At 41.5% G+C, this 12,500-nt stretch overlaps 1 protein-coding gene and 1 pseudogene across 1 annotated transcript; both read left to right on the forward strand.

Moving 5' to 3' along the window:
• Window positions 1–2,819, forward strand: part of LOC109068332 — an 8,273-nt pseudogene extending 5,454 nt beyond the window's left edge.
• A 48-nt stretch (window positions 2,820–2,867) lies between these two features.
• On the forward strand, window positions 2,868–3,647 carry LOC122139104 (extensin-like). The gene has a single exon (XM_042734864.1). The coding sequence runs from the start codon at window positions 2,868–2,870 to the stop codon at window positions 3,645–3,647; it is 780 nt and encodes a 259-aa protein (XP_042590798.1).
• Window positions 3,648–12,500: the final 8,853 nt, after the last annotated feature.

Here is a 12,500-nt window from a genome sequence, read left to right on the forward strand (position 1 = left end):
AATCTCTGTGTGGTTTTTTTCTTGATTTTCATCGACTGATGATGAATTTTGCAACACGTACACTTTTATTTTTTTATTTTAAGCTGATCTGTATTGTATGAAGTGCTGTAGAAATGAATGTGACGAGTGTCTGTTGGATCAGTTTGGTTTTGTACATTAGTTGTACACATTGTATTAACTGTAATATTATTGTGTGTGTGTGTGTGTGCAGTGCTATATGTTCCACATGTATGTTGGCGTTCGTGCCGGAGGCGGCATCGGTGATCAGATCGAAGATCCGGCCGGTGACGAGTACGAGATCTACCGCATCATCTTTGACATCACCTTCTTCTTCTTCGTCATCGTCATCCTCCTGGCCATCATTCAGGGTGTGTATGTGTGTGTGTGTGTGTGTGTGTGTGTGTGTGTGTGTGTGTGTGTGTGTGTGTTTGAGTGTATCTCACGTGTGTGTGTGTGTGTGTGTGTGTGTGTGTGTGTGTGTGTGTGTGTGTGTGTGTGCGCGTGTGTGTGTGTGTCAGGTCTGATCATCGATGCGTTCGGTGAGCTGAGAGACCAGCAAGAGCAGGTGAAGGAGGACATGGAGGTGAGACACACACACACCTCTTGTGTGAAGTCTGCCGTGTGTGTGTGTGTGTGTGTGTTTGATTAAACACGTGTGTTTTTCCTCCGGCAGACGAAGTGCTTCATCTGTGGGATTGGAAACGGTTCCTCACGGCTTCGAGACACACACGCTGCAGGAACACAACCTGGCCAACTATCTGTGAGTCCTGCATTCACACACAGCTTTAATGATGCTGTCCTCGAGTCATTACCTGCGGAGAGTCAAAGACAAACACATTAATGAGATACACGATCAATACGGCGTCCTTTGGCAAGTAAACAGAAGTAAACAACAATACATGATTTAAATCAGAGTGTTAGATCAGTGCTGACAGAAATGAACCACATCATCAGTGAACTGCAGGAGATGCTTATGACATGCAACTGAAAGCCATCTTCACAAAATCATAATGAGAATCACTTATTAATCTGTTGTCTACAACAGAGAAGCGTAAAGGCTTCCCGCAGTTTCCTCACAGAATATACGCTTGATCATCTAACAGTTGAAAGGTCATGAAGTCTGGTCACATGAAGAATGTACTGTTCACAAAGTTAAGAGGGAAAATAATCAGATTTGTCTTAAAATTCAGATAAACAGCAGACAGTGATTGGCCACTGCTAGTGTCAGGGAAGGCTACTTTTAAAAGTAATCCATTACAACATTGCATTACTCCCTAAAAAAGTAACTAATTATGTTACTTAGTTACTTTTATGCAAAGTTATGCATTGTGCTGTTTTTGTGTTACTTCTGCATATTTATTAAATCTGGGCTGGGCTTGCTTATTCTATTTTTTATATATAAAAAAAGCTCAGCTCTATTTTTCCCCATAAATTATGACTGATTACAAATATTTTTAAACCGAAGCTGTGCTATCCATACCCTCTCATCAATGCAGCAGGTTTGTTGTAGTCTCCTCTATTTTGTTGTTGTTGTTTTTATTTATTTTGAGGAACACTGAATGTGTTTTTGTGCAGGTGAGAGGAATAAATACATGTTCATATTTAGTCTAGAACTGACAGCAAACACAACGCTCTGCACTTACTCCTGATATCTGTCACCATGGCAACACCAGAGCTGTCAGTCAATACATGGAAACAAAGTAACTTCTTTAAAAAAAATAACTCACATTTTCTTGTAAATGAAAAAGTAATGCATTACTTTACTAGTTACTTGAAAAAAGAAATCTGATTACATAACTCACATGCACCAGCAGCACTGACCAATGTATACAGTGAAACTATCAACTACACATACAGCAGCTTGTGTAAGGTGTGTGTGTGTGTGTGTGTCTTTGCAGATTTTTCTTCATGTATCTCATCAACAAGGATGAAACAGAGCACACAGGCCAGGTATTTCCCATCATGCTCTCTCGTTAGTTCTCATGAAATGTTCATGATGTACTGTTCAACACATGCTTGTTTGTCTTTCAGGAGTCATACATTTGGAAAATGTACCAGGAACGATGTTGGGAATTCTTCCCCGCTGGCGACTGTTTCCGGAAACAATATGAGGACCAGCTCAATTAAAACACACACACACACACACACACACACACACACATGTGGATGGCTCTAACGAGGCAATTCTATCAGCTGGAACGCTTTCGACAGTGAACATGTGAAGCCACACTTTCCTTCCATCCGACGCTTCTTCATTTCATCAATGAACTCACAGACAGATTAGGAGGAGAGGAGCAGGATGTCAGGAGAGAACGCTGAACGCTTCTTTAGACGGGGATCCGGTGCCTTATGCAAGATGAAGATGAGCCGGAGCGAGTGCTGGAACCCCTCAGGACTCGAAGATTCTCCTCTGCTGATCCGTTCCTTGCTTTGTTTTCCGTTCTTTTGGTAATGCACCCATTCAACAGCAGAGTTACGCTTTATATAGTCCAAAAAATCTTTCATTGCATGTTTATTATGCAAGTTTAAGGAAAACATTTGAAACGTAAAGACTCAAGCTGATCTCTATCACGTGCAGTTTTATAGGTTAAAGAACATTTAAAGCTGTCTCTGTCCTGTTGCAGAACATCACCGACTTTCCTCCGTCGTTCGCCAAGAAAACATCATACTGGAGAAAAACGCATTCACACTAGATTTAGTTTGATGCAGAAGCAATACCCATTCAGGGAGTCTACTACACCCTACGCCCCACAACTTACACCTTACACCCTACACCCCACGCCCTACACCTTACACCTTACACCCTACACCCCACGCCCTACACCTTACGCCCTACACCCCACACCTTACCCTACACCTTACACCCTATGCCCCACACCCTTTGCCCTACGTCCTACACACCCTACACCTTACACCCTACGCCCTATGCCCCACACCTTACACCCTATGCCCCACACCCTTTGCCCTACGCCCTACACACCCTACACCTTACACCCTACGCCCTATGCCCCACACCTTACACCCTATGCCCCACACCCTTTGCCCTACGCCCTGCACACCCTACACCCTACACTTTACGCCCTACACCCCACACCCTACAACCTACACCTTACGCCCTACACCTTACGCCTTACACCCTACACCTTACACCCTACACCCCACACCTTACACCCTACAACTTACACCCTATGCCCCACACCCTTTGCCCTACGCCCTACACACCCTACACCTTACACCCTACGCCCTATGCCCCACACCTTACACCCTATGCCCCACACACTTTGCCCTACGCCCTACACACCCTACACACCTTACACCCCTACGCCCTATGCCCCACACCTTACACCCTATGCCCCACGCCCTTTGCCCTACGCCCTGCACACCCTACACCCCTACACCTTACACCCTACACTTTACGCCCTACACCTTACGCCCTACACCCTACACCTTACACCCTACACCTTACGCCCTACACCTTACACCCTAGACCCCACCCCTTACACCTTACACCCTATGCCCCACACCTTACACCCTACGCCCCACGCCCTACACCCCACACTCCACGCCGTACACCCTGCACCCTACGCCCTACAGCGACGGAGGGCCGAACATCAGCGTTTCCCTGCAGGAGCTCAACTCTCGTTTAATAACTGCAGAAAAACATCATGCACAGACTCACAAAAGAACTGCAGGATTGAGACAGTTCCCATCCTTCGGGAGACCACTGCACTTTCTTTTATAGCCATGATGAAGACCAGAAGCTTTTCTTATTTGTTCTATACAAAACAATGTGAATCATTGCAATAACAACAAATGGGCTAAAAAACTATGTGAGAGAAATTTTACTCATGTAAAAATTTTGATAACAAAAAAAACCTCATGGAAAAACACCTGTCAGACTTCAGTGTGCCGTGTAGAGTTGTGCACATATAACTGTGTGTGATCTGTAAAGGGAACTCAAAGACTTGCATGAGTTTGACAAATAAAGTGATTATTTATTGATGCTTGTAGGTGAGGATGTGCTTACGGTGACAGAAACATCATTCTTCAGATGATCCGCTCCTGCAGACGCAGCTGAATCTGAAGCTATATAATGGGTTATTTCACAGACTTTATAATTTGCTCATTGGGTTGGTGAAAGTGTGCGGTGAAGATTCATCTTTGGCCAAAACATGAAGGTAAAAAGCTCTACCATGTTTGTCAGATGAATTCAAGTGTCTTGGCCTCATCTGTGATGCGGGAGCAGATTTAACCTTCATAATGCATTCAGACCGAACTGTTTTCACATTCTGGGTCTGTTTGGACACATAGGATTGTTATTCTATAAAACAGTCATAACTTAATATTTTGCAACCATATTGTATCTGATCAGCAACTTCTCATTAATGAAAAGTTATTACTTGGGCTTTTACTGCATTTACCTCTTTATATTAATTAAAAATGGAGAAATAATTTGAGGTGTCATGTTAAAAATGAACCACGCCAACAATAAAAGCACAATTGTTACATTCTAATTATGAAATATAAGTATATAACTCTCTCGCTCTCTCTTTCTATATATAATCTGAGAATTAAAGCAGTATTAACCCAATTGGAATGAATGTAATTTAATTCAAGTACTTTCAATTAATAGCTCATGATTATTAAAAAACAGTTTAAACTTATGAAACCTACATATGTATTTCTAATAAATAAAACTGATCAGTTGTTCATGCTGCAATGTTTCATCAATAGGTGCACATATTCATGTTCAACAAAATTCAGTCCCAAAAGTGTGTGAGATATGGGGAAAAGTTTTTGGCACTAATAAAACGTCATAGATAAGTTTATCTAAAAATAAATAAAAGATGTGCATTTTGAGAGTCTTAACACCTTTGCAAAGTTTTGTTCCCTTACTAACATCTATGCTCTTCTTATCTGTGTCTCTTCTGGGTCTAAACAGACTGAATGCATTATGAGGGTTAAGGCTGCATGTAAATCGTTCTTTTATTACTCAGGTTATCACTCAGTTCAGCTGCTGGCTGTGAAATCTACAGCACTCTGAGCTTTGAAGAGACTTCCACATGATTGAGGTGCTCAGAGTATTTCAAAAGCACAGGAGAAGTCCTGTTTTCCATGATATGAGCCCTTTAAAATGTTGACTTTCAAAACAGGCATCATTGTCTCGAGCGACTGTGAATAAATGTGAAAAACTCTGTTTATCTTCTGAACTGGGAGTGAGTCCAAACAAAGAGCCCATCTGATTCTGAAGAGAGACTTTCGGTGAAGCCGTTTCTGAGCTCGCTGGATGTCCCGGGGAAGGAAGCTCCCGCTGGATTAGTTTTGAATGTCCTGTGAAGACTGTGGCTGTGAATCACACGTTCATGTTCAGAGCGACTGTAGCTAAATATTGAGAGATTCTCACCTGCACTGCGGTGCTTCAAAGAAACATGATGGAGGTGTTTTATCTGAATGTAAAGTCCAGACGTGGCTGACAGCGTGAGAAATCGCTTTATATTCAAGATGTAGAAACTATTCATTGTCCTGTCCTCCAGCTAACTGCAGAAAGTCCTCATGTGTCACTCAGAGTGTGAAATGAACATGAATGCAGCAGAGAGAGTGTCCGGACTTTTCTTAGACTATTCTGCAATGATTCATATCTGTTCTGCAGATTCGTATGGAAGCGGAAGCTGAATTCAGATGTGAAGATTGGAGCTCAGGAATGGATTGGTTTATATCATGCCTGATCCTGATGCTTCATTTAGGGCAGGAACAGCACACGGCTGACCTTTGAACCTTTGCAGCTCTGGACCTTCATTAGCCTTCATTCACTTTATGACATCAGTGCTGGATCATATTTAAGCGGTTCACCTGTCCTCCTGCCGTCTGTGAATCTGCTGGATTTCTCTCAGGTGAAGCTCTGAAGCACATGATGGGTTTAATTGTGCACTTGATTAAAGAATGAAAGTCCCTTTGAGCAAGTGTCCAGCGTGTCTTTCTGCAGGTTTAAACCCGTTTGAATGTTTCTGCTCTCGTCAGCCATCAGCAGCTTTCATGAGGAACTGATCCGACAACAGAGAACATCCTTATCTCACTCCAGCTGTCTCTGTCTGTCCACCTGTCTGTCTCCATCTGCCTCTGTCTGTCTTTCCACCTGTCTGTCTCGATCAGTCTCTGTCTGTCCACCTGTCTGTCTGTCTGTCTGTCTGTCTCTGTCTGTCCACCTGTCTGTCTCCATCTGCCTCTGTCTGTCTGTCCACCTGTCTGTCTCGATCAGTCTCTGTCTGTCTCTGTCTGTCCACCTGTCTGTCTCGATCAGTCTCTGTCTGTCCACCTGTCTGTCCACCTGTCTGTCTGTCTCTGTCTGTCCACCTGTCTGTCTGTCTGTCTGTCTGTCCACCTGTCTGTCTCGATCAGTCTCTGTCTGTCCACCTGTCTGTCTGTCTGTCTGTCTGTCTGTCTCTGTCTGTCCACCTGTCTGTCTGTCTGTCTGTCTCTGTCTGTCCACCTGTCTGTCTCCATCTGCCTCTGTCTGTCTGTCCACCTGTCTGTCTCGATCAGTCTCTGTCTGTCTCTGTCTGTCCACCTGTCTGTCTCGATCAGTCTCTGTCTGTCCACCTGTCTGTCTGTCTGTCTGTCTGTCTGTGCCTGTCCACCTGTCTGTCTGTCTGTCTGTCTGTCTCTGTCTGTCCACCTGTCTGTCTCCATCTGCCTCTGTCTGTCTTTCCACCTGTCTGTCTCGATCAGTCTCTGTCTGTCTGTCTGTCCACCTGTCTGTCTCGATCAGTCTCTGTCTGTCCACCTGTCTGTCTGTCTGTCTGTCTCTGTCTGTCCACCTGTCTGTCTGTCTGTCTGTCTCTGTCTGTCCACCTGTCTGTCTGTCTGTCTGTCTCTGTCTGTCCACCTGTCTGTCTCTATCTTTCTGTCTGTCTCCAGTCTCTATCTGTCTGTCTGTCTCCATCTGCCTCTGTCTGTCTGTCTGTCTGTCTTTCTGTCTGTCCACCTGTCTGTCTGTCTGTCTGTCTGTCTCTGTCTGTCCACCTGTCTGTCTGTCTGACTGTCTGCCTCTGTCTGTCTTTCTGTCTGTCCACCTGTCTGTCTCTATCTGTCTGTCTGTCTCCATCTGCCTCTGTCTGTCTGTCCACCTGTCTGTCTCCATCTGTCTGTCTCCATCTGTTTTTCTGTCTGTCTGTCCACCTGTTTTTCTGTCTCCATCAGTCTCTATCTGTCTGTCCATCTACCTGTCTGTCTGTCTGTCTGTCTGTCCACTTGTCTGTCTCCATCAATATCTGTCTGTCTGTCCACATGTCTGTCTATCTCCATCTGTCTCTGTCTGTCTGTCTGTCCACCTGTCTCTGTTTGTCTCCATCAGTCTCTATCTGTCTGTCTGTCTCCATCTGTCTGTCTGTCTGTCCACCTGTTTTTTTTTTTCTGTCTGTCTCCATCAGTCTCTGTCTGTCTGTCTCCATGTGTCTCTCTGTCCGTCTGTCCACCTGTCTGTCTCCATATGTCTCTGTCTGTCTGTCTGTCTCCATATGTCTCGCTCTCTGTCTGTCCACCGGTCTGTCTCCACCTGTCTGTCTGTCTGTCTGTGGTGTGTCATAGGTCAGTTGTGTTGGTTAGTTGCAGTGTTAGGATTGGTTTTAACTAAGCGCCTCATAAGTGGGTTCAGAAGTCACTGCCATCAAATGCAGATCGAAGTCAAAGTAATTAGCACTTAATTATTCTGACAGCAGTAACGACTGCAGAGCTGATTAGACAGAATGTCACGGGTTAGTCAGGTCGAGCGGGTGAACCGTTTGCTATCAGTGCAATATGATACGATCGTAATCTGTGAAGAACCTCTGACAAGCATCTCAACATGAACAGATTTAAATCTAGTAATGATTTAGTATCTTAGCATATATCTCAGCAGCATGAGTGTGTCTTCAGGAGTTTGTGCTGATGTCAAGATTAGTTCATCTGTGTGTGATTCTCTCCAGCGCCGTTCAGGAACCGGATCTCACTGATGCTGTACAGAGGATTGTTTCTAAGGTTTATATATTACTGTCATTATTACGTATTTTCACAAGTGTCTGGAATCCAGGGACACAAACCAGCACTGTCAGCATTAAACTGCTCTGTGAACGATTCTATTTATTTCAGAAATTTTTTTTTTTTTTTTTTTTTTTTTTTTTTGCAGTTGTTTCTGCTAAACAATGTATTAAATAGACAGCAATTGACAAAAAAAAAAACCCAGTAAGTGTTTCCATCAGGTGATCTCTGCATTCATTCAGAGCTCTGGAGAACTGCTGCCTCACTCCAGCTGTTTGATTTCTCCAGAGAGAAACATCCGAGAAAAAGTCGAGACTTCCGTGAAACATCTGAGCTGTTGAAGAAAAACCTTTAGTGATTCATCAACTGTAAATGTGGATCATTGATTATTAGCAGACATCAGTCATGGGTTAGTTACATGCTGGAACTAAATTTATTAATGAATCTCTAATCAACTACAAATAAGACACTTAGAATGAATCATTTGAGCGAGTCAAGTGATTCAGTGTTCATTTGTTGAGCTTCAGTAAAGAACCGTATATCATCAATTTCTGATCCATGTCAGACGTATCTCACAGAAGTGTTTTTTCTATGTGTGTGTGTGTGTGTGTGTTAGAGAGAGTGTGTGAGATTGTGTGTGTGTGTGTTAGAGAGAGAGTGTGTTTGTGAGATTGTGTGTGTGTGTTAGAGAGAGAGAGAGTGTGTGAGATTGTGTTTGTGTGTTAGAGAGAGAGTGTGTTTGTGAGATTGTGTGTGTGTGTGTTAGAGAGAGAGAGAGAGATTGTGTGTTTTAGAGAGAGAGAGAGTGTGTGTGTGTGTGTGTGTGTGTTAGAGACAGAGAGAGAGTGTGTGTGTGTGTTAGAGACAGAGTGTGTGAGATTGTGTGTGTGTGTGTGTGTGTGATCAAGCACTTGATGTCAGACTCTCTGTCATGAGAAACAGCTTCAGTCTGTAAACACCTGTTTTTTCTCATCAGTTCATTTGGAGAGAACAGGCCTCACTGATCCCTCGCTAGTGTACGAGACTCTGAGGGATGCACAAGGAGTTTCTCACATCAGAAACACTCTTCAGATGCTCTCTGATCAGGTTTAGCTCATATTTCATATGATCTTCATTCACTCATTATGCTCTCATCTATCAGGGAACGAACGCCGGCACACGAGTGTATACATTCATAATAACAATACGTGGGATCTCCAGTTATATGATGATGTCTGTGAGAGCTTCAGTGTTGAGAAGATCTCAGAGGTGTGCTGGAGATCTGCAGAGGGAAATGAAAGCAGACGGATCTGCTGCACATTAAAGACTCTGATCTTCTCAGTTTCTGTAAGTAGAGCATCAGTTTTCTGTTTACGCTGCACATTTACACTAACATTAACGAAGCAATTCATCAGTTCATCATCCACGTCATGACAGATTTATCACTGGAAAACAAACAGAATTTTCAAAGATCTAAACTGGTGTAGAAACATTTTTTACTTAGAAATGACAAAGAATCAGGAGTTTCTTTATTAACTAATTTTACAAACGTTAAAAAAAGGTACCTAAATGAAAACAAATGTTAACTAAATAAAATAGATTATTTAAAGCATGTTTTATTTCAGGTAGTTGACAAGGCAACATCTATTTCTCATTTCTATTAAAAAAATACTAAAACTTTAAAAGTAAAGCAGAAAATATAAAAACAATTCAAAACTAATTCAAAATATTAACAGTGAGTGTATGTGAGAGAGAGAGAGTGTGTGTGTGTGTGTGTGTGAGAGAGAGAGAGAGTGTGTGTGTGTGTGTGTGTGTATGTATATATATATATAGTAGATATAGAATATTATCAACATTAAAGTTTTTATAGCTTTTCTGGTGTTTTGTCCTCTGATCATGTAGCTCTGTGACCCTGTAATCTGTAAAATAAAGGAAGATGGTTGTTCAAATGAAAACATAATGAAAATGAGTCTGACATCGTCTGCACGCCTCACTCAGAGCCGCAGGCGAGACGCTTGTTAGCTGATAATTCATCCGTTCCTTCTCCACCTGCCTTCAGCCTCATAACGACTGATTATCAGTCATCACTGGAATATGTTCATGATCCCACAGCAGATGTTATTGCTCAGGTGTTTCTTTATTAAGAAATTCTGAGAAATAAAACTGACCTGAATAAATCAACAGTAGTCCTGCAGCAAGTCTAAAATGAACTCAATCTAAAACCAGAAACCAGTTGTTACTTAAAATTAAAGAAAGAACTAAAAGAGACAAAACATTCATTAAAAAACCTTTTTCAGCTTTTAGCATGGCATCATTTCTCATCTTCTTCTAGTGTAACTTGATGTACAAAAATAAATAAAACTGAAAAAAAAAATCAATAAAGTTGAAGAAAACAGAGCAAAATAACTAGACCTAACTAAAATTGAAATGAAAATAAAAACTACTTTAACATACAATATTAAATATTAAAATTAAAATATACTAAAATAGCCTATATTAAAATATTTGATGACTAAAAGATGATGAGAAATGTTTGAGTTCATATTGAGATCTCTGTCCTGAAGGAGGGTGTTTTTAATCTCACTGTCCTTGAGAAACAAATGAAATACTAAAGAGATCTCATTGTGATTTCTCATGATGTTTAGAAACATTAACGCAGATGTTTGTGAGATGCTGCATGGCGCTCTGCTGTCATTTGGATATTAATAAGTGCATGTAATTCATCAAGACAGTCGTTAAGCGAGTGTTTTCGTGTTCAGTGCTTCATGGACTGCTCTCTGTGGAGCTCTTAAAGGAGTGCGTCGTCTCGCTCGCGGGTCGTTTGATGATCTGATGGGTTTTAGGGTTTGGACTAATCGTGTGTGTATCTGATGTGGAAGATGAATACTGATGAGCTCCTTTCACTAATCAGCACAGCAATCAAACGTCAATCACGTCACCGTGCAATCACTGTGCAATAAAGAGCGTGAAGATCACATTCAGACGTCTGGAGCTCTTAAATGTTTTTAAGACGTAGAGAAGCATTGCACAGACAGTGACAAAACAGCAAAAACACATCTGCACTGCAAATGAGCAATGCAACAAAAACAGCCCATTCCAGAATCAGAGCAGTGTTCTCCACAGCGTTTCTCAGCACTTATCACAACACTCACAGTGTTTCTGAGAAACAGCCTCGTCAACAGAGACAAAACCAAACTACAGAGTCCTCAACATATCAGCACAAATTAGACTTGGGTGATGTGACGGTTTGATTTATCTACAAAGTGCTTTACACAAAGTATATTGTTTCAAAGCAGTTCTAAAGAAAATACTACAGCACTAAGATCTTCAATTCCACACTTTATCAGAATGTAGTCAGACCTTTTATTGCTGTAATCCTTATTAAATTAAAATTCACCATCAATATTTCACCGTTAACTACACAGCCTCGAAACTTAAAAACAAAATAACTTGTTTGCAAAAAATAATACAAATATGACCTTATTTGATGATGCTGAGTTCAAAAACATTTATAACAATGTTCCATCACAGTTTTTTTTTTCTCACAAAATAATAATGAACATTTTACATGTATAACTTTAAATAACAGTCAAATGGCAAAAGCTTGACAAAAATAAATATACAATGTGTGTAATTTAACTTGTAATCTGCAGAGGAGTAGAAAAAGTGGAAATCAGAATTAGGCATAAGATAATCTTCAGTCATTCGTGTTTGTGAAAATGGTTTGAGAATTGAACGAACCGATGTGATCTGGCTCAGATTCAGACAGGAATCATGTTTGTGGGGTCTTTCTGTTGTTTAAGGGAGAATACCAGACTTCTTCAACACACAAATGCTTGTCAAAAGCAGAAATGCTACTGAATGTATCATATTTAGTGAGAAAGTGTGACATGCTCATGATTAATTGGAATCAACACCCAAAACGAGTAAGAAACAAGTATTGGGATTCATTCGGCTGATATACTGCAGAGATTTTATCCAGAAGAAAGACTGAACGCATCTTTTATTCTTTAACACCGATGACTCGTTCACAGTAGAGGAGCATGAATCAAGAGTCAACGGAATCAATGTTGAAGATATTTCAAATAAACAAAGTGAACACTTAAAAAGGTGAACACATGAACGTTTCAGATCACGTTTTTCAGGCTTCTATATAATAAACAGAACTCGTGCTCATGAAGTGTATCGCGAGTCCTGGAGACTTTATAATTGGCAGTCACAACAAATCAAGAGATCTGTGTCCATATTTGGCTGTTTGGGTTTCAGCAGATTAGACGGAGAGCTTGTCCCTGATGAGACTAAATAAGGGTGAAACAATAGCGGATGTGGTTATTGTCCACATCAGAGCGTGATAAAGCTTGATCTGAGTCTCTGGAGTCACGTCTCAGTGTTATTGATGTGATGCATGTATACTCACATCTTTCAGGTGCTTTAGATTCCTGCATGCAGCACGTCTCAGCCGCAGAACACTATTTTAAGGTTGCAAAGTGGATTTTACAGTTTTTTTC

Source organism: Cyprinus carpio, chromosome B12, assembly GCF_018340385.1.
Source record: "Cyprinus carpio isolate SPL01 chromosome B12, ASM1834038v1, whole genome shotgun sequence".
NCBI classification, from domain to species: Eukaryota; Metazoa; Chordata; class Actinopteri; order Cypriniformes; family Cyprinidae; genus Cyprinus; species Cyprinus carpio.

Bases quoted from the DNA above. Each gene is read 5' to 3' on its own strand.
- LOC122139104 (XM_042734864.1), top strand. From the start codon at position 2,868: ATGCCCCACACCCTTTGCCCTACGTCCTACACACCCTACACCTTACAC.